Raw genomic sequence first — 22,773 nt, forward strand, 5'->3', positions numbered from 1 at the left:
ATTAAAAGCAAAGGAAGTTACTTTGTTACAGCAAATGAAATTTGCCTTTGCTGCTTACCCTCTCATAATCCATGCTTTTGGATGTCAGCTGTCGAGCTAAAAGTTCTTTGCTAGCCTCAAGTTTCACACAGAGTTCTCTCACAGAAGTGAGGTCTGCCAACACAGATGCCTTATCCTGATTTTCACGTTTAAGATCCTCTTCCAATCTGGACATATTTTTGGTTATGGAGGAGATCTGAGATTCATATACTTGATGTGCAACAATATGCTAAACAAAACCAAATATGGATACATTTTCAGTGTTAAATTTAAGAGTTTCCTGTTGAATAACCTGGGTTTTTTAACACTTTATTTTCCCATCAAAGTTAATTTTCCCTGTAAAATTAACTTAACATTCCTTTCCTCTCCCTAAAACATAGCTAAAGGCAACTAATAAACCATCTCTGCAGTTTTTAATCACCAACTTGAGTAATTATACAAGTACTATAAAAGGGTGGAACAAAAATTAAAAAGCTTAAACCCCAAACATACGACCTATTTTTTAACTCAGCTTACAATATAATCTCTAACTCTTTCTGGCTAATTATGAGTATGGAACAAAATGTAGTCAATCCACCACAATTATGCTCTAGAACTTCTTTAGAACTTCCCTTATTGCTTCTAAAATATAAATCTCATTATGTTCTATGATATTAGTCTAGGATTCAGTATTGTGGAATTTTGATTCTGAATTTGGATGTCTACCAGATTTTTACCTTGATTCCAGCCACCAATGCTTCAAATACTTAATTCAAAGTTTCAGAGAAACGTAAGAACCAAGCTTGCAAAATACTCATAAAGCTATATGCAAATGTTCTGAAGTAACTAAAGAAAAGTTTCTTACAATGTCATAGTAACAGTGATAACCCAACAGAAGTGATCTAAAACCATGAAAATATATGCCATGTTTTTAATTTTGGGCAAGCAGGGGTGAAGCAAAGTAAAGCACATCTAAACTAACAGTAACTCATCAGTTACTCTTTCAAAAACTCCAGCGGTCATATTTGAAACACTCACATACAGATATAATTTTCCATTAAGCTGTTAAAAATCATACATTGACTTTATTAAAAGGAACTTGGATGTATCCACTGTCCTAGGTGGAATTTCACTGCACAAGTCATTACCCCTTGAATCTCTTTTTCCAGAAACTCTACTCTCTCTCGAAGATGTCTCCGATCTGTATCTACCGAAAGGAGTTCCAGTCGCACGGAGCTGCTTTCTCCTTCAGCTTGGTGAGCCTTCATTTCCCAGCCTTCAGCTTGGCTATGGAGCATCCGGAACTTCTCTAACAATTCTTGGTTTTCTTTTTCCTAATGAAACAGTAAATCACTCTGCAATGATCAACATACCCTCAAGTTGTCTGACCTCATTTCATGCCTATTCCTTACAATATCTATTCTTTTTTGTTCCCCAGAAAGCAGAACTTCCTTCATTTTCTCAATCCCACTATCCAGCAACTATTAAAATTCATCATCCCTTTTCCAAGTCCAAATAACAAATAAATACAGTTATGACATTAAGTTTTATTAAAATGGAATTACACTTAGGAGTTGCTAATGAGTTTTAAGGCTCCCAGGAGAGGGGTTATTTCGGATCTCTCGGCATTGTCAAGGGTCACATTACTGAGATACACTGCGTGCTGCCCTTTCCAAGAAATTGCATTTTCAGCTCTTTTAGTTACTTTACTCTTATAAATATTTGTATTACAGCAGTGCCTGAAACACTGGTAATCTACTACAGCATATACACCTTAGGAGTCTATCAGAAAGGTACAAAAATGCAAGCTTTGGTGCTCACCATTTGTGCAGTGATAGAAAAAATGTTGCTTGTGAATTTTACTTTGGCCAAGTGTGGACTTTAGGCAGGGATAAATTTTTCTTATTTACCTCCATTCCCTGCTCACCTAATGTGCAGTGGGATATGGACATTGGTAGTATAAATCAGATTTATCTAATGAGAAAGGCAACTGTTTCTGAAATTCTTTCTGTGTATCCTGCAGAAGTTGGGAAGTGCAGATAGGATCAGGTGGAACATTAGGAAATAGAAACTTGAGATTTAGCAAGTGAACACTGTGCTGAAAAGTAAATCCTTGTCTCCACAGGCATTACCCAGACATAATACTAGAAAAATCTCTGAATTGGTTGCTGGCTGTGTATTCTATAGCTTCCTGATACCCAACTTGAATAACTGGATTATCATTTGCCAAAGATGTAGCCCCGTCTGTAGCTGAAGTATTTTGAACACATGATATATTGCAAAATTCTTAGAAAATAAACTTCAAGTATTTTAGATTGATAGTTTGAAGCTTACCTACTAATTACCTTAACTTTTTATCCATGCTTCAGTTCCTACTTGTAAAAAGTGGTTGAATTTACATGTATTCATCTAGACATGCAAGCTGAAGTCAGATCGAAATTTAATTCTTCCCAATTCAAAGTCACATAATAAATCTGCCAGTTCATGTTGTCCTATTTGTTTTAAATGATCTTATGTTTTAATTCACATATTGTGCTTTTGAATCCAAGTATCAGGATAAAGGACATTTAACCAGAGCAATATTTTAACAGTGCTATTGTTACAATTTTATGCAGAACAGATTTTTTTTTCTTTTCCAAAAGGGCAAAATAATTAAAATCATTGTATAATTTGATTGCTGTCTACAATCATGAAACAGTACCCGTTATTTTACTGATTGCCTGGTCAAAACCCAAAAAGCAAAACAGCATTCAAACATGACATGTTTGTCTATCTCGAGCATTATGGCCAACTGAAACATGATCCATGAAATTGTGATGTGCTAGAATTAATCAGTGCTTCAGATCTAACAATGTGTGATATGAATCCCCCACTAGTAGCTTTAAACACTGCAGAGAAAACAAGGAAAAACAAAAGAAGGAAATGGGACAGGCAGAGAGAACAACACCCAACCATGCAATTCTTACTTTGTTTTACTGAATGCAGTAACAACTGTCTACAGATTATATTTTTACCTTTGAAGCTATCAAGTTCTCAAATCTGGAGACTTCAGTTATATAACTGTGAACCCTGGTTTTCATTTCTTCTTTTTCACGTATTGCATCTTCAAGCTCAGTACTGATAGCCTAGAGAGATTGCATAAAGGCAAAATTGTGCTTTGCAGTAAATTGATTACTATATAATACTCTATCAAATTAAATCAAAGTAATTGCACATGCCCTAGTTTTTTTTCTATTCTACTTACAGAGCTCTTTGGGATTTGTAGGGTTCAGAAATATCCCGCTACCTTAGATACACCAAAGAGTTTCCAGGCAAGAATAATCACAATAAACAATGACGATCCCACCAGTTCAAAAAACATGCAGCTTCCCTGATGACACACCCTACTGATCTTTGGAAAATTTGACATACTGATGCTTGGGAGCTGGAATTTTTATAGCTTTAAGATTTTTATAGCTTTAAGTATGCCTGGTTTTAGATCAATAGAAAGCCAACTTTCTAACAAAATAACATTTATTTTAAAGTAGAATTGCAAGACAACATAACTAAATGCACTACTAAGATCATATTTAAACATTCCATGCATGGAATTTATTTGAGATATTTGAACTACTAATTCGGTCCCTCTCAGCTTCAGCTCTCTTCTCCTCTGAGTCTTCTAGCCCAGAGAGCCAAAACTGCAAGTATCTTCTTCTGTCTCTATGATCAAATGTAGGGAAATAAAGGAAGCTGCCTTATTTCTTCCCTTCTTTTTGTGGTATATTACTGTTCATTAGCCTTTTTACTGTATGGCTTATTGAACATATGCTAAAATCAGTCTGCCGGTCTCTGTGGCAGCCTTCCCAAACACTGGGAAAACTTTCATCATCACATTATGATAATATTCAATATTTCATCTTATTAGGCACCTGTAAAGAGTAGGTCTAATTTCAATAATACATTCCCATATTTATGTATTGCACTACAGGTTTTGCAAGAACCGTTCATCACTTCCTTGAAAGATGTTGCTATATTATACTTTGTGGCATCAGACTCAGCTGGGGTGACTGAGGGGCATTGAAATAAATGGTTTCTTTAAAAATGTCCTGATTGTTTTTAGTGTTGGCACTTACAGTGAATTCAAACAAACATTTGTATCTCATGATGAAAATTTTAAAAGGTGTTTGAATGTCACAAGGAGCTGCAATAGTTGCATTTGCTATACAAATTGTACATAATGAGTTGCAACAAAATTCCAGGTTCACTCTTAAGATAACTCTCACATACCCTCTACATAGACTTTCTAATGCTCAGCCCAATAAAAGATGTTACTTACCCTATAAAACACTGAACATTTTGGTTATACATTGTCCATGTCATGCACTTGGAGCTGGGAGGCTTTTGGTCAGCAATAAGAAGCTGCTGCACAAACTCATTATTCCTCCAACACCCTGATCTCCAAAACACCCTAATCTAAAATATGGCATAACTCACTCAATAAATCCAATGCTTCCTGGAAACCAGATGGATGAAATTAATGAATCACTGCACCAGAACAAATTCAGATCTGCTACCAACCCCTTCCTCTCCCTCTCACTTTCACCTGATAATCTGATGTCTGCTTTTGGAATTTCTTTCTCTCTCTCAATAATCATCTCCGCAGGTAATAAAACCCAATCTTTACCAATTAAATACCGATTGCCAAGTGATGTAACCAATTAATATAATTTCACTATATTTTAAACAATAAAGTTGTAGATTTATTTTATTTAGATATCTTTTTTAATCTGAGGAAGGGTTACCAAACTGAAAGCTTGCCCATTTCTCCCTCACTACATTGACTACACTTAGATATCTAAAGTATTGCTTTACAATTTTTGCCCAGTGATTTTCAACATCCCAGGGCTCAAGAAATACCAATAATTAAACACCTCAATCAAAATTGAGGATGTAGCAGTTTTGATGCAAGCAAGCAATAAATGATTTAGTACCTCAGTATCACATACTGTCTTCATACCTGGTTTTCTCTGGCCATTGTAGCCAGGTCATCTTGCAGTCGCCTGTTTTCCTTCAGAGCCATTTCCTTCACTCTTCCCATTTCTGCAAGCTCTAGCTGGGATGTATCGAGCTGGCGGTGCAAGCTGGCTATCTCACGGTCTCTGTTGCTCAGCTTGTCCTGCATCTGGCTATCAAGCGAAAACATTATTAAAGCTGTCCCTTCTTGTACTATAGCACATACTGCTGAAAATAATCACATAAAATTCTTGCTCTCTGAATGATGACAAACTGAGTCTAAATAGAACGTAAACTAAGTATGGAAAATGTCAATATGCAGAAATAAGATGGATTTAATCTTTAGTTTTGAAGATGTATTTGGTAAGATGTATCTTATTAGACAAAGAGCAATTACAGATACCTATGCTTATCTGTGTTTGGTAGTGATTATGGTAATAGCATATTTTATAAGCCATAAAGGAAGAAAACAAATAATTTACACTTGAAGGACAATTATAAAGAGTAATGAAAAGAATAAACAAAAAATTATAAATATAAACATCCGTAAACTTAAGTGAACTTTTGCATCTTTTATTTTTTGGTCACATATACTTCATACATCAATGTAGCAAATATTCAGTTACACTGGTCTTCAAATATTTAAACATTGGTGTTTAAATTTTTACTTTTAATATGCTATAGTTTAAAAAGTCATGCTTAAAAAAGAGGAACGAATAAAAGATCACAGGAAGCCCAGCTAAAAACTACATAAATACATTTTAACTAAGACTGTACTGGTATCTTAAGCTAGAAGAATTAGATTGCTAATCATTAAGAATTCAGCTCTGAATCTTACCCAGGTCAATCTAATACGTAGTGGGGTGCTAGAAAACTACTTCTTGACCAAGAGTTAGGAAACTTTACCAGTTTAGGGAAATTTATACAGATAAGCAATTCTTGAGCATTGTAACAGTTTCTTAGCAGCCTGCAATACAATTGCAGAGGAAGTGCCTTCCAAAGTTGAGTACATCTTTATCAACACAGTACACTCCTCTACTCAACTCAAATGGAATTAACTTAATTTCATCAAAATAACTAAAACTTTCATTTTGAAACTACTACCTAAAACAAAACCTTCAAAGAAGGCTTCCTACTCTTTACTTACTCTGTTGAGGACTCCAGCTCAGAGACAGTTAAACGTAAATGAGCAATTGTTTTTTCCTATGAAAAAAAAATTAAAAGTTGTATTAGGTATTATTATGCTGCAACATAAGAGGACACTTCATTAAATAACTTTTAATGTAAACCTTTATTTTAGTTCTTCACCAATAAGTAATTTTCAAGTTTCTTTTCTTTACTGAGAAAGGATTGTCTTGTCATTGAAACAGATGGAAGTCAGCTATAGATTTTGCCATCTCAGGCTAGTACTTTATATCTCAATAAATACCTCCATATGCAAAATGCAAACCAATGCTTCTTTATTTTCTTGGAATATTTAGGGAATACAGTAACATTGATAATTAAAGTCCTATTGAGTTGGCAAATGACTCTGCACTGGGTGCAAGCACAGTGTTTATGTGCTCTGCACAGACTTTGTCATCAAGGCAAAACATCTCCCTAAAACATAACTGCTTTAAAAATCCCCAGGTGGAATGCAAAGTAGTACTTTTACTGGACATACCCTGTTAGCTAAGTTGTCATCTAAGCATGCAATTCTTTCTGTTTTTTCATCTACGGTTTCTTGAAGACTGTCCTTTTCTTTGTCCAAAACACTAATGGTACTTCTCAGCACACTGACTGCTTCTTCCTGTGAAGTGCTCCTCTGGTTTAACCTATCTAAAAACAAAAGAGTAAGTGCTTTCTATTTTAAAAACAGGAAATAAGTACAAAAATAGTTATAGATTACCTATTATCTCTTTCAGCTTTATAATTTCATCTTGAGCTGCCAGTAGTTCATCCTTTTTGAGGGACAATCTGCGCTGTAAATCTTCAACAGACTTCTGCTGTTGGTCATTTAAGAGCCTGAAAAATGAGTATATAGTTGAAAGAAGCTTGGAACTTATTCTGGCTCTTCAACTTCTGATCTTAAGCTGCTTCAAGGGCAGGACTATGTCACCAACCAGCAGCAAGGGGTTGTGCCATACTAACCATCTTCTCTCTTGAGAAGAGGGAGAACTTAAGGATTGCTGAGGCCAACACCACTTGGATTCTGCTTCAAGTCAACCTCAACATCAACGCAAAATGGAGTAATGAAACCTTGGTGGAGCAACCACCTTAGCCATCAACATTTACCTCCTCTTATTTCTGTTACTCTTTATAATGCTACTTGTATCTTTTGACTGTTGCTTCATAAGGTTTTTGATATGGAGCTTTTGATTATCAGTCCCACTACATTTTAAGAAACAACCAAATTGACAGCTACAGTTGGATCCTACTTTTAAATGATAAAGAGCCTGAAAGATATTTGAAATCATCTACCTACAGAGTTGTTTTTCTTGGAAAGAAATATCAAAGTGACTTAGGGAAAAAAAATAACCACCAAAATTCCGAAGTAACAAAATGGATTATTTATGAAACAGGTAACGAAAAAATCCCTGTAAAGTGGGATCCCACAAAAGCTGGAGAAGCTTTTCATTCTTAAAAAACCTCACTAATGCAGAATACAGAATGTCTCTATGAAGATTGCTTTCATCCACTTTGAAGTGAAGTCTGAGAGAGGAAAAAAAAAGGGCAAAGGGGCAAACACAGCATTTCCACCATACAAAAAATAAAATCAAATGCTAAAATAAACGTAGCCTTACTCCTCATTGTCTTCTTTTTGCAATATCACTGCTTTACACTGAAATTATAGGAACCTAATAAGACTTTTTAATATTTATTATTGTCCTCTTTGTCAACTGGGACCCTTAGATGAGCTGCAAGGCCTGCTGCTCAGCTTCAGTTCCTCTCAGTAATCCCCCAGGTGCTGTATGGTACAGCTCAGATGGGGAACAGGGGATACCCCACAGACCCTGGCTTCCCTTGTTAAAATATCCAAAAAATGTCATCTACAGCACTACCCATCCTGTAATGATCTTTTACATCAATGGCTCTCATTTCCACCTCTGTTTTCAAATACTGTTCAATATGGTTTTCACTTTCTCTAATCCTTTTTCTTGTTCTTTGGCATTTAGACACCCAATGGGGGCTCTTTACTAAAGCAAGTTTAAAAAAGCACAGTGATCCTGCAAGTTTAAATAGGCCTTACAAACACATAAGGATACTTGAATCCTCCAGTTCTAAAAAGCTGGTCAAATCCCCCCAGACTGTGTCTACGGACCATAAGATACCAGTTCTCAAAACTGTAGGTCCTACTGCTGCAGTTTGCAAAGGCATCTGTCTTCTTTTTAACAAACAGTTAACAGTTTGGGAATCCTTTTAGAAACTTTTAGTTCTACTACATTCATAAACAGAAAATATGGTTATTGGAAGAAACAAGTCTAGAATGAGCCATAAAAATTATCAGTGTATTTGGTCATCAAGTAAGTCCAAGACAAGCTTGCTGTAAAAAGCTACCACAGCACTTTCCTTACTTACACCTACTTTTTTTGAACATACAAGCTGTACCGAGTAATTTTTTAAATATTTATTATAGTCTTTCTCAGGAACTCAACTCTGCTATACAGTCACAGAATAAACAGAATTATTCTAGCATCTGCAAAAGATCACACATTTTGTATCAGACTTACTGAAGTGAGCAAATCTCAGCTTTAAATTGAGAAGAATCATCAGAAGTCTGGGCAAGTTTACTTGACTTCATATTTAATTCATTTTCCAAATAGTTTATTCTTTCTTTCAGGATAGAGACTGTAGTCCTTAGTTCACACTTTTCAATCTGAAGCTGCAATTTAAAATAAATAACCAAAGGTTATTATGGCAGAAAGCTATCAAAACTTGGCTTTTAAATAAATTCAGGTTGAAAACAGATATTAAAATTAATTTCTGGAACAATCTATCCTATTTGAGAAATAATAAAAGCTTACTTCCTGAAAAAGCACTTACTCCTTGAATATTATTCTCCAATTCTGAAATATCATGCTGCAGCTTTGATTTTTCATGGTATGCTGCTTCTTGATGCATCTGAGAAATATAAAATTACATGTAACAAGACAGATATTTTTAGATTTAATCAGAGAAATTTAAGCTTTATGCTTCAGAAAATATTGTTTTATATTGTTAGATGAATGACCAAATGCAAAGCTCTCTCTGTAGAACTACAGAACATTAGCTGAAAATACATTACTGTAGATTTTGGGTTTGATTCTTGGTTTAGATTTTTTTAAATAGTATATTTATATTTGGTCCCAACCAAATTAATATTTGTGAGTTGTTGTAGAGTTTACTGAGCCACATGAGGCTGCATGCATGTATAACTTAGTACCCTAAGACATTTTAAATATATTTATTCAAATATTCTTAATTACAACATGTAAGGCACGCTACAAAGCTAACCGGCCTTTCCCTATATCTATGAAGAAGCCTTTAAAGATTACTTATTTGTTCCCTGACTTCTGTGCACTGCAGTGAAACTGCAGTGAAACAAACCCTCACAATTCCTAGAAATGCTTTAGATTAGTGTGTTTGTAAAGGTATTTCCAAGTGGCACACATATAAAACATTAGTAGTCACCAATTAGAAAAAGGATGGAGCTGGAAACACATCTCTACTACTGCATGCACATGCTTTAAGCAAAGAGGTCAGATTTACTGCCACTGCATTTAGATGCACAACAGGTCTTTATTTTTATGGTAGTAAAATCAAATTGTGGAAGCATTCATCATACAATCACTAGTGACATATGTTGTCCTTGGACAAGTCCCTTAAAATGATTTTCAAAAAGTTTTAAAACACTGTATTAATGACCAATACAGCAGGCAGGGAAACAAATCCCCTGAAATCACAGGCACTTGACTATAACCATTAATAGCAGACATCACATGGTCATAGAACCATAGAATTATTTAAGCTGGAGAAGACCTCTAAGATATTAAGTCCAACTATTAATCCAGCACTGCCACATTCAGCACTAAACCACATCCCTATATGCCATATCCACATGCTTTTTGAACATTTGCAGGGTTGGTGATTCCACCACACTGCTGGGCTGCCTATCAAGACCATAGTAACAGGAAAATCATTGCAATAATAATAATTTTTTAAAGGTCAAAAATACTGAAACTTGGATTGAATTTATGTTTCATGGCTCAGTTATGTGTCATTTAAAATATACTCTGTTAAAAAATGCAACAGTAACTCAAGATCAGCAAAAATGAAAAAGCCCATATAATCCCCAATTTGTAGGATAAGAACCATATGTGACTGTGACAGTGTCTCCACCTCACCCCCCTCTTTTTTTTTTGGTTAAGCACTAGTGGCCCTTCTGATAGCTGCATCCAGCTTAAGGAGCACTGTGGGATGAGAGCTAACAGCACATAGCTAAGGGATCTAAGTCTTGCCTGGCAGCAGCTGAGGGATAATTGAGCATGTGGCTACTGATTTCAAACTGCAGGTATGCAAACAGAAGTCAATCATCTGAGAGAACAGGGCATGGCTCACAGCCCATTGAGCTCTCCTGCATGGCAGCAGGCTGCACACCATTCCCTTTGAGCTGGGAAGCTTCTGAAGGATACTTGTTAAGGCAGAGAGAATCCTTATTGCATCTCACTCACACTCAGCTAATGAGGTGGGAACGAGAGCACTGAAATGTTGAAATGTTAGCTTAGTGATATAAAGGATTGATTGTTATAATCCTTGAGACAGAAACCACCAAGTATGGATCCAGCCACATTTCTCTGAGGAGTCTGGAAGGCAAGAAGACACTTCTGAACCTCATGACTCAATGGGAAGTTGTCCCTGACAGTTTTGTCTGACCTTGGCCTCTGCGCAGCAAATACTCAAATGCACCTTATCATCAAATCTCGTTAAACCACCATTGCATCTACCATTGAATTTTTGAAACTCACTGCCTTAAGTGAATAAAATACATTGTTGCTTCTCTCTTGGAAGTGAATTGCATGATTTCTTCCACCGCAATGACACCCAAACATCTTCAAAGTGGTGCATATGCAAGAAGTGGCTGGGCCTCCATATCTAGGTCTCCCACACAAGGTGATGACATGTTTGCCCTTAAATACTTTAAAGCATGTTCCTCTACCCCTGCCTGGGACTGTGTTTACAGGAAAACTTGGTAATTTGTAACAACAGTAACAATAACAACAATAGATATAATATAAATTCATTGAGCTCTCAAGTGAGTTTGAAATCCAAAGTTATTGAAAAGGGGAGCTGACAGACAGCCAAACACAAACACAGCATTATTGTATAACCCTTCCCTATATGTCACCCCAATGTAAGCAATGAAGCTATAAAAACTCACCTTTAATCTTTCTCCAAGACTCTCCTTTTCTGCCCTTAGCATTCTAGAGTCAGTCAGTGCAATGTCTCTTTCTTCTTCTATATGACTTTGAGAAACAAAACTGTGTTTTGCTTCTCTTCTCATCCTGTTCAATTCACTCTGAGACTTTAAAAGATTATAGTTTGTTAGCATACATGGACTGCAATATAGTGTACACATTAACAAAATGCCATTATTACAGAATAGTCTTATTTTTCCCTAGGTAACTAAAATTTATTCCCTAAATCACTCAGTGGCACAACAACTTACACTGTCAAAATAATCATCCTTATTTTCTTTTACTGTCTCAAGTATAGCCTAACATCACTGTTCTCTTATCAGTTAACTACTCCTTTCTTGCTCACTTGCTGTATCTTTACACAACCTTCTCATGCACTCTACTGATTTTGCCTTATGTTTATAATTTAAACATAAGAGTACAATAACTTTTAATAGCTTTCAAGTTAATAAACTAACCAGAATACATAATTTATTAACAAGTAATAAAAATAGGTATGTATTTTATTAGCCTTGGTTGTGTTCTACTAGGTTTTTAATTTTAAATAACCAACAGTACAAGAAGTGTTAATTGGTTATTTCAATGTTAACTATAAACAATTTCTTCTTACCTGCTCATAAAGAACTTTTAATCTGTCTCTCTCTGAAGTCAATAATTTGACATTGGACTGAATTTCTATCATGTGTTTTTCAAATCTGTCTAACACAGACCGCAGCTCATCTCTTTCTCTGGTGATTGATTTAAGCTCTTCGCTCTGAAAAGTAATCAATAAATTTATGTTAAAATGTGCTAATTAAAACGTCTGAAAAATTAATATCAGAAAAGAACTCTTCCTATTAGCAATACATTAAAAATATATTCAAAATAATTTTAATCACAAGAAAAAGCCTGGCACTGGTGGTGTAATCTAAACATCATGAAACAGCTGTTAAAAAGAAAAAGCAAAGGAGCTAGCCATAAGATTTCAGCCTTTTTCTGATTATTATCTAGTTCTATTTATTTCAATAAACTGGTCAATAAGTAATCAGTGTTACTGTAAAATGGCAGTAATGTCATTTTCTTTCAATGTGACAAGGAAAGAAAAAGGCAAGTTCTTTGGAGTTTCTCTCAGTTTATTTTTTGCATCAAGAATGTAATTTAGAAAACTACTGCAGTCATTTAATGCCACTGAATTTGAAAATATATTTGATGGCTTCTTAATTGTTTCCACAGTATTTTTTTCACTTATCTTGACAGCAAGAACTGTACCTTCTCTGCAGTCCTGCGGCTTGGGCTAGGCCTCAGTTTAACTATTTTCTGAAGATAGTCTAATTCTCGCTTATAGTAGTCTCTGTCATCTTCTAAGGTCTTTACAAATGCATCCAGACGAGATGGAGATTTGTCCCCTAGGGCAATACCAAAGTCCAATCTCATTCTTTCAATTTCTAGGACAAGTTCTCGTTCTGGAGGGAAAAAATAATAAAGAAGAAAGAAAAACAACTCAATAAGGAAGTCATGAATTTCCTCAAAGACACTGGCATTTAGGATGGATTAACCAGCACCAACCATATAGGCAGCAATCCTGCTGAACAGGATGTAAGAGTTCTAAAGGCTGAAGAAGGCTAAACACAAGTGAGTAGCATAAAACTATCAGAGGCCTCACAGCACCTTGAGCTCTATCGACAGAGGGATGTGATTATTCCCCTTTATTTAGCATCCATGAGACTACACTTAAAATACTGTTTTAAGGTTTGCCCCTTCTACAACAAGGAAGACGTAGATAAATTAAATCCAAGGCAGGCCCTCCAAGCTGGTCAGGCAGCAGAATGCTTGCTCTATTGGGAATAGCTGAGGGAACTGGGTTATTCAGCCTGGAGAAGTGCTGGAGAGCCAAGGGCAGACTGACAGTGCCACGAGGGACTGTATTACAGACAATGTGGAGCCAGTTTCTTCACAGGTACATAGTAGGTAAATAAGGAACAGTGGCAATTAATTGCTACAAGCAATTACAAACAATTGTAATACAGGGACAAATATTTTACTTGGACAACTGAAGAACATTAGAGATAGTGTGGAATCTTCATCCCTGCAGGTCTTCAAAACCTAGATGGATAAATCTCTCAAGAAATGGAGTCTTGAAGAGTTTTGGAAATTACCTTGTATGAAACTGCCACAGAATTAGGATAAGGATGTCCTGTGGGATCACACTAAAAAGCTCAACTTTCAGTTCTCACATACAGAATGAAAACATCTTTCTGTGACAAGAGTTTTCACTTCAAGTATGACTGGAAACCTATGGTCTTCTTTTAATGTATATATCTCTTAGAGGTCTTTTAGTACTATTAACTGTATGTTAACTAGGTAGGTATTCTATTTCAAAAGTCACAGAAAGGTAGTTTCCAAGAATCTACGTTTGATGAGTTACCTTTTCTTTCTAAATTCTCTGTTTTTTCTGTCAGTCTTTCCTTCTCTTGTTGAAGCTGGTTTAACAACAGCTCAAGACGCCCTTTTTCATCTTTTTTCCCAAAGAGTTCTTCATTCAGCCTCTCATTCTCCTTGTGACATGAGCACAACTCCTGAAGTAACAAGTGTTATTATAAAAATTAGAAGTGCCAAAAGAGACATTTGAGGGAAAAAAGAAATTTTGATAAACTTTTAATATACAACACTGTTTACTTCTGGTTGACCTGGATGCTTTATGCTTTAATATTTGTTGCAGGCCATCATTGTATTTATTTTATTAAGTCTAAGTAAGCATTACTTTTCACATGGTTTGCAAGCAGTAACAAGAAAAGCAAACCAACCAGTAGGATGGGAAAAAATTTTCCCAAACATGGGAAAAAATTTAACAACTAAAGCAAGAAATAATTTTAAGTGCATTTCGTAACAGTGCTGGTGTTAAAGTGAATTACAATACAGCATCTCAGTCAATGCAACTCTGAAGCCAATCAAAAGCTATTTGGCACACCTTTCCTATAATCTGGTGTCCTGAAAATTAAGCATTTTTGTATTTGCAAGTTCCCTAGATAGACTAAAACAAAACACTGTACTCAGCTAATATACAAGTTGCCATCTATGCTAGAAAACTTTGGTCATCAAAGAATTGATAATAGTGATGTTTTCCATCTGGGCCCTATGCTTTGTTTCTGAGTGAGCCAAGTATTGGATAATTTTTCACACCCCAATTAAGAGACAAAGCATTTTCAAAACAGTGAAAATCCTCGAGGATAATAACTCATTTGTGGTAAAAATGATTATGTCACCAGGAAATTATGACTTCAGACAGCAAAAATAAGGAAATGTACAATAAGGACATAGTCAACATTTCTATCGACAGAGATTTTTTTCAGTTTATTTTTGCAACATTATGATGTAGCTTCTCTAGCTCTTTCATTTATTCGTTAGTAATTTTTACATCAAAGGTTCAGGGTACTAAAGAAGTTTTCTTGCTAACTGTTAAACTGATTTCTTTTATAATAAATGAAACAATTATGTGGATGATAGCATGATAAAAAGGGTACAAACAAGAACTGAAAATATTTTTACTTACTGATTTAAGCCTTGTTATTGTTTCTTGTAGATCCTGTATTTCACTGACTTTTCTTTCAATTTCTTTCTATCAACCAAAATTAACCTATATGTTAAGAGTTATTCAAAATGATTCAAAATGACAAAAATCTCTTTGTTACAAAAAAAATAAGGAAGCAGACTATTTTGGTAAGAAATGAAGTATCGTTAGTTCCTTTTAATAAAGTGGTAAAGCTCCTATGAAGTGAAAGCACAAAAAAATTTGTGGTATAAACACCCACATTGTTTTGGAGAACAATGATTAAATGAATTAAATCACTGCATTACTGCTCATAGGAAAAAACCCTCCAAATATATGTACTGCTGTTGCAAATATGCATTATCTAGCAATAGCTTTACGTACGTCAGCATTTTATTTCACACTAAACTAATAAAATGACAGATTGTCCCTTAACTAAAATCATCTCAACTTAATACAGTAAAGAGACAAAACATTTGTGTTTAATCCACTTTAAGTGAGAAATTCTATGAAATGTTAAGAAAACTGGAAAAAATCATTTTAATCTTCCTTTCACAAGTCAAAAAGTCTTTCATTGCAATTAGAAAATATAAAACCAAGTAAAATGCAGCAGTGACACATTAGTGATTACCTTTGCTTCTCCTATTTCCTTATCTGCAGTCTCAAGCACTATTTCTTTGTGTCTTTCCAACTGCTGTGCCAAGTGATCTATTTCATTCAATTCTTGACACAGTTCTTGATTTTTATTGCTTAAATCCACTACCTCACTAGTCACATTTTGTTTAGTGTCCAAGAGATCTTGAATGTGATTTTCAAGTTCTTTGTTTTTTTTCTGTAGATAATCAACCTGAAAGACATTTTTCATTAAAATATTAATATGCATTCTTTTTCATTAAAATATTAATATGCATTCTTAAGTTAGGTAGTGAAAGTTCCTCCCAATCTTCTGAAATACAATATCTCTATATCCAAAGTAAAAAAGTGGTGTCATGCTAAAAATGTTTTAGCAAGGTTTTCTATCTTTAGAACTTAATGCTTATCAACCTGAAAAAGAAACACATGAGCTCTCTCACAGTCACGAATACTGCCATCCAAAGACAACCACACATTTCTTGTCAAATAAAAGTGGTATATTGGGACCAAGCCTGAGAAATAGTCTTGATGATGCAAAACCAGCTTCATGCAGCTCTGGGCTCACTCCCTGTACAATCAATTTGTATTCATCATGATTTAGTAATTCAGGATCACTGAGCACAGCTGTCCTGCTTCCAAGTCATAGCTCATTCCATATTTTTGCAGCACTGAACCTAAGCTAATAAACCCTTCAATGTGCCACTGTACATCATGCACAGTCAGTACCAGAAAAATCTAACTCATGTGAGAAAAACCTGAGAATTGATGGTAAAGATCCAGAGATGGGCTTAATGTGATTTGTACTCCAGCCCAGCTTTAAATTCTCATTCAGAGACCACTACTGAATGCATGCTAATACACACAGTAAACACAAACACCAGCTTATCCCTTCCTCACAAATTTGTGTTGGAGTGAAAGTGGGGACCATTTGAAATCCATGAGCACTCTCTCATGAAAATATCTACAGTGTTAACCCTTATCAAAATTACATATACCATTGTTATTTTCTAAAGCATAAACAGCATCTATGCAATAACTTTCTAACTAAATAAAAGGATTTTCAAACTTGCTGAAAACGGTGTGTCATATAAAAAATTTGCTGAATACTTTCAGATTAACATACTATGTACAGATGTGAGTTCATTGAATTCTTTAACAAAACCTCTCTGACAGACTTTTAAAACAGGAAATGAAATTTCTTTAGTCAAGAAACACTGCCATGAAAAACAGAAAGGCAAGTTCCATTTACTGATTTTATATCTATAGTGATTTTTTGAAGAGCTAGAAGCTTTGTGGGGTTTTTTTAGATGGCTATATTTTTAGGTTTGACTAAACAACTGTAATAAGTGAATTACCTGTATATTCAAGTGGGAAATAAGCTTCTCATTACTTTTAGTTCTCGATTCCAGAGAGAGAACCTCATGAGAACGCCCTCCATCCAATGCCAGCATCAAGCGCTCGATTTCTTTGTCTCTTATCTCAACCTTTGAGGGACAAAAAAAATGCTCCAGTATCCTTATACACCATTAATAAACCCTTCATTTAAACAAACACACACATAATATTCAGTAGAGGTACACAACTAAAAATACAATTTCTATCTTGTATTTTTTGTTGTTTTGCAAATTTTTGGTTCTTCTGAAAAAGTTATATTATTGAAAGAGAAACAAATTAATCAAACACAATTTGTAAGGAAAAACTGAAACAGTTCCTACTAGATTACATTCTTGAAGAAAACCAAACAATTTTGATTTCAAGTGACTGACTATTCCAGTCACTGGAAAAAAGGAAACACTGGAAGAGGAAAACCAAGATGTGAATAAAACAGAAAGACAACAGTGTCCACCAATCCCTAGATTTTGAAAGATGTAACGTACAAACATTTGATGTAATTCCATTACTTAAAGATTGTACACATCAAACCACTCTCATGAAAGCATTGTAAAAATTGTTCATAAAAATTTTAAAAATATAACCAGTCCAAGCAGTGAAGAAATTATGCTGAGATATATGCAGATCAAATTGCTATTTTGGGTAAGTTAACACTTATGCACTAAAAAATGCAGACAAATTCTACTTATGATTGTCAAATTTAGCTTATTTAATGTAATTTCAAAAGTCAAAATTTATCAGCAAAACCACTGGGCAAGTATTTTGTCATTGCTGCTGTCTCCAAAGGCAGAGGAGGGAAACTGCTTGACACAGTCAAGTTAGAATAATTATGTATTTCAGAAGCCCTACAATGCATTCCCAAGAAGGTTTTTAAGACACCAAGGCCATTGCCATGGGTATGACACCCAAATAATAACAAGAATATTAACATTAATAATAAAACAACAATGCCACTACTACTGATGATATAAACATACCTGTTTGCTATAATTTTTCATTCCACTTTCAGATGTCTCCAGTTTTTCCTGTAGCTCTGTTACTTCTGACTGCAGTTCTTGAATTCTGAAATGTAGTACTATACTTTTTATGTGATTTCATGAAAGAACTGCATGCACACAATTCAATACTAGCATTTTCTCATTGCTCCTGAACCCAAATATTTCAAAGAGAAATAGTTTTACTCATGCAAAATATTAATGCAGAAGCTGTTCTTTGAGATATTGTAGCAGGTTGACTGTGTCTGACAGTCAGTCTCCCACACAGATGCTCTCTTACTTCCTTTCCTCAACAGGATGGGGGAGAAAAGAAGAAAAAGCTCACAGGTCAATATAAAGACAGGCAGACCACCTACCAACTCCAGCCACCAGTGACAGAGTCAAGTGGGGGAACATTGATTTAACTTATCAATGGAAAGGAGTAGGACAGTGAGACTCAAAGACACTCCTACACCTCAAAGCTAAAAAGCTCTGTGGCTCACCGATTATCAGCCACCTGGAGCAGGTCTGCAACGTAAGGGTCCTCTGGCTGAGGCACTGGGTAGGCACTGACACCCGATGGGGGCACAAGCTGGTCTATCTGCATGCGCTGCCGCCTGAAGGGAATGCTCTTCCTCCTGCCACCTGAAAGCCCAAACCAGAGACACTTTACTTGGAGTTAAAGCAAGCTAAAGTTGCCTTCTTTAATACAAATTTTCTTTCATATAGTATTCTTTAATACAAATAGTATTTAAAATAGTATTCTTTAGTACAAAATTAATTTTCGTATTTATTCCGCTGCTTCTGAATTAGCATGTTTCACCATTTTAATCCTTCTGCAATAAGGTGATAAAATTCACACATTCTAGACAACACCATTCTTGCAGGTTAGTACCAGTTTTGCTAAAGTTCACTATTATAATAAGGAAGCACACAAAGATTTTATAAGTAATTTTCCCCAGTGTTTAAGATCCCAAATACTCTATAGTTCAAATTTGTTGAAGGTGTTAGTGATTCAGCTTACTCAAACAGCTAAATCAAAACATCACAAAAGGCATTTGGTTTTCACATTTAAGAACTATTTTATGACCAAATCAACCTTTGAATTGTTTAGCAATATTTTTTATTCATTCTACTCTGTGTTCATTTCAGTGAATATCATATCCTACTGCTTATCAAGCAGTGTATGCTATTAGATTGAATGATAACATATTTAGAAAAAAGTAAAACACAGTATTTTTTCCAGATAGAACATTTCCTCTTCATCATATGGTTAAATAAGAACATGCAATATTGGATGATGTAGTATAGAAAAATCCTAGAAGACTAGTGAACAAGGGGCAAGTATGCAGAAGGACAGACAAAAGCCTAACATGCCATCTTTGAAGCAAAGGACATGAAGTGCAAAAAGGTATGCAAAAATAAAGAGGAAATTTAATTTTTCCTAGCTATCTGTTGATTTTTCTCAAATGCCAAAAATGTATATATAATTCAATGACTTGGAAAAAAAAAGACAGTCTCAAAATTTCACAAAATAATCTATATTCCTTAGCTTCAAAAAATTAAGAAAAAGGAAACCCTAGAGAAAGGCATTAACCTGAAACTAACATCTAGAACATTTTAAGTTATCAAAAGACCCTTTAAATATTGTAAGTTTATAGAAGATCAGAATACTTGTAGACATATTTTGCATCTTGCTATGTTTAGATCCTGGTTCCAAAAATCTGAATTTGTCACTTACACATCAATTATCTGTCAAAAATAAGCAAGTGATAAACATTATGCCTCTTAACTACGTGCAGCAATAAAAAAAATGCTGTTGATTAACAGTACTTTCTAGTCACATTTTAACTTAGAAGTCTCCAGCTGAATCTAAGTTTGCATTCAAATTTATCCCTTGCACAAGTGATGACCTAATGAAACTTCAGACAGAGAAATGACAGAATTTAGAGCCCAAAGTTTCAAAGCGTGATGTTACTCTACTGGATACTTCACTACAGTAACTTCTCTTATGAGAGGAAAAGACATTATGTTCTAAAGATCCAAAAAAGCCCAGAAAAAAGTTGAAATATCTGTGATCATTCACACGCACCAGGTGTTTGCACCACTGCTTGCAGATTCTTCTCCTGAAGCTGCTGAATTTTTTCAGTCTTGGCTTTGGTTTCTTTTTCCAGCACTTTAATTTTATGCATATACTGGTTATTCAAAAATTTCAAGTCAGTTGTTTCGTGTTCAACCCTCCTTAAGCAAGCTTTCAAATCTTCAAGGGAGAGAAAAGCAGTATTATTTCTCTTATTCACTATCATTTTTCCTAGCAGGACCAAAATAAGCATAAAGAAAATCCAATATGCTTTTCCTATAGTATAAAATTATCAAATACACATACACATGTGCAAGCTTTTACAAACAAACACACAAAAATATATATTTATACATGTTTTACAAATAAAATCCACTGTGGAACAAAAGCCCATTTAACAGCATTTCAGTTTAAAAACACCATTTCAAGGTACAAAAGATACATTAAGACTTCTAACATTCTCATATTTTACTGAAACAAAAATCTGCAGAACTTCCAAAGTTTTTTGAGTGCAAAAGAAATGTCTGATCATGAACCTTAATTTATTAAAGGCACCAAACTCCATGACCACTCACACTCACTTAAAAACACAGATAAAAGAATCAGCAGATGAAGGATTTAGCCACAATTTTATTTCAGCATGGAAGGATTAAAATAATAAAATCTTCATCTGTATATTACCTTTAACATGGCGATCAGACTTCTCTTTCAGTTTTAATATTTCTAAGTGTAGATCATTATTTTCCCTGGTAAGTCTAGCATTCTCTGCTTTATAAGGTTCCAAAACAGTATCATAATTGCTGCACTCTTTCTCAGTTTTCCCAGAAGAAAACTTTGCCTTGCGCAAGCTCTCAGTTGTATGAACTAAGTCACTAGGATAGAGGAGCATCAGATGTGTTAGCAACGTTATCAGCCTCCACACTGCAGATGCAGATATTTATTATGACCTGAGAAACAAAACCCTTTCCCCAAGAGGGGGAACAAATGAGTTCAAACAAAGGCAACAAAACATTCATGTCATGTAAGGAAAACTGAAAGATAGGAACCATCTGTTTAAAGAAAAACACAGTAAATAGGAAAGAACAAGACAAAAAAAAAAAAAAAGAAAACAAAATAGTTACAAATCATATCAGGAGTTTACATCTGGTAAGTATCAAAGCTAGTGATGGAGAGAGTAAATGTACCTGGTGGACACATGAATGAGACAATGTTGAACAGATGACTCCGTATTTGCCTACCTATGTTCTTCCATCTGTATTACATACTACAGAGCAACAGAACGAGAATAGCTACAGTTCTGTGCTTGGTCAAATGTAACTGGACTACTATGGAAATTACTGTGTTCTTAATAATATCAAAGCCAAAAATTAGCAGATCTAATAAGAAGGAAATCTGAAAATTTTTGCCTTTTTTCTGTTATGTGTCTTGTAAAAAGGGCAGAGGTAACAAATTTAAAATTCTCTAAATGAGGCCATAATAAATGGAGATGTGAATGTTTTATTTTAAGTCATGGGACAGGCAATAGGGATTATTTTTCATACAACCATTATGAAAATGTGTCCTTTTAAGCAAATATCAATAGCAACTATTCTTGGCCCTCTTATTAGGTTAGAAAAGTTGAATTTTCCTATGCCATAGATCCTTAGAAGCAATTCTACTGAATTAAAGTAAATCTTAAGATGTTCCCATAATTTAAACAAACGCATTTGACTTCATCAGACAAAAGAACTTAACGTTAGCTCTAAAATAACACTGCTAGAAAACAATCCTCATATTAAACCTTCTTTTTAACCTGTCAAAAGTCAAACAATACCTACCATATGATTACTATTTTTTAAATGAATCCCCTCTGAATACCTGAAAAGCTTTTCCACCAAAGGTAAGCTGTCCACTCCCAGGGGGTGCCGATAGCCCAGCTGATTCAGACGTTTCCTGAGATTAACAAACCTTCGCTCTGCATTTGCACTCATTGTAAACACACCTCCAAAGCTGCTCTTGTCACAGTCAACAAAAACAGGACACCTGCAAAAGATTGCTGGTTACAGCATCTGTCCTTTAGAGAAGGAAAAATACAGGAAAAAATAATGGAAAAAACTTTTTTATTCTGTAGGAAATACAGTGCATAAGCATGTCCTTAAAATTTAAGTAAATTAAAACAGGATCACTGCAACTGAAAAGTTTTAAACATATTTAGATATTCCTTTAATAATATGTATTTGCCTTGGCAGTTAGTTTTCTCATTATATTCTGATTTTTTTGATTCATGGTCATCACTGTATCTTACACAATACAAACTGACAGATTACTCTGAAAATCTGAAAAACTCATACTTTTTTCTTTCATAGCTTACAAGCCAGTACTTCATATAACTTATGCCAAACATTTCTAAAATTGCATAAAATATGTAAAATGTTAAAGAGGGAGTAACTTTCAACATCTACATTCTATGATAGAAAATAGGAATTATAAAAAATACTGGTGTACTGTAGTCATACTTGCATCATTTTCTGGAAAATACAGTTCAAGGATCAGAGAGTTGGGGTTTTCAATTGACTGATTAGTTATCTTTTTATTACTAAGCAGATCTAAAGGGGACTGGATCAGCATTACTGTGTCTGAATCCAAATAATAATTTTGGTTGTCCCAAGTACATCTGAGGGAAGAACAACTTTTACATCATTATGTCCTTCTGAATTTAGATATAGAATGAGAAGACAAATCAAG

At 34.8% G+C, this 22,773-nt stretch overlaps 1 protein-coding gene across 2 annotated transcripts in view; it reads right to left on the minus strand.

Annotated features, from left to right (window-relative positions):
• CEP135 (centrosomal protein 135) overlaps positions 1 to 22,773 on the minus strand; it is a 31,176-nt gene that overhangs the window by 7,433 nt on the left and 970 nt on the right. For both annotated transcript variants that reach the window (XM_063157238.1, XM_063157240.1), the window contains exons 2-22: positions 21,907 to 22,071; positions 20,731 to 20,921; positions 20,062 to 20,229; positions 18,473 to 18,614; positions 17,973 to 18,057; positions 16,959 to 17,087; positions 15,602 to 15,817; positions 14,974 to 15,039; positions 13,849 to 13,999; positions 12,693 to 12,886; positions 12,055 to 12,198; positions 11,408 to 11,551; positions 9,034 to 9,111; positions 8,721 to 8,872; positions 6,899 to 7,014; positions 6,674 to 6,828; positions 6,158 to 6,213; positions 5,015 to 5,183; positions 3,033 to 3,143; positions 1,167 to 1,352; positions 59 to 268 (exon numbers count right to left, since the gene is read on the minus strand). In XM_063157238.1, coding sequence (XP_063013308.1) covers positions 59 to 268; positions 1,167 to 1,352; positions 3,033 to 3,143; positions 5,015 to 5,183; positions 6,158 to 6,213; positions 6,674 to 6,828; positions 6,899 to 7,014; positions 8,721 to 8,872; positions 9,034 to 9,111; positions 11,408 to 11,551; positions 12,055 to 12,198; positions 12,693 to 12,886; positions 13,849 to 13,999; positions 14,974 to 15,039; positions 15,602 to 15,817; positions 16,959 to 17,087; positions 17,973 to 18,057; positions 18,473 to 18,614; positions 20,062 to 20,229; positions 20,731 to 20,921; positions 21,907 to 22,019 — 2,976 coding nt within the window. In that variant the 5' untranslated portion in view covers positions 22,020 to 22,071. The remainder of the gene's footprint in view (positions 1 to 58; positions 269 to 1,166; positions 1,353 to 3,032; positions 3,144 to 5,014; positions 5,184 to 6,157; positions 6,214 to 6,673; positions 6,829 to 6,898; positions 7,015 to 8,720; positions 8,873 to 9,033; positions 9,112 to 11,407; positions 11,552 to 12,054; positions 12,199 to 12,692; positions 12,887 to 13,848; positions 14,000 to 14,973; positions 15,040 to 15,601; positions 15,818 to 16,958; positions 17,088 to 17,972; positions 18,058 to 18,472; positions 18,615 to 20,061; positions 20,230 to 20,730; positions 20,922 to 21,906; positions 22,072 to 22,773) is intronic.

The sequence above is a fragment of the Melospiza melodia genome, chromosome 5 (genome assembly GCF_035770615.1).
Source record: "Melospiza melodia melodia isolate bMelMel2 chromosome 5, bMelMel2.pri, whole genome shotgun sequence".
NCBI classification, from domain to species: domain Eukaryota; kingdom Metazoa; phylum Chordata; class Aves; order Passeriformes; family Passerellidae; genus Melospiza; species Melospiza melodia.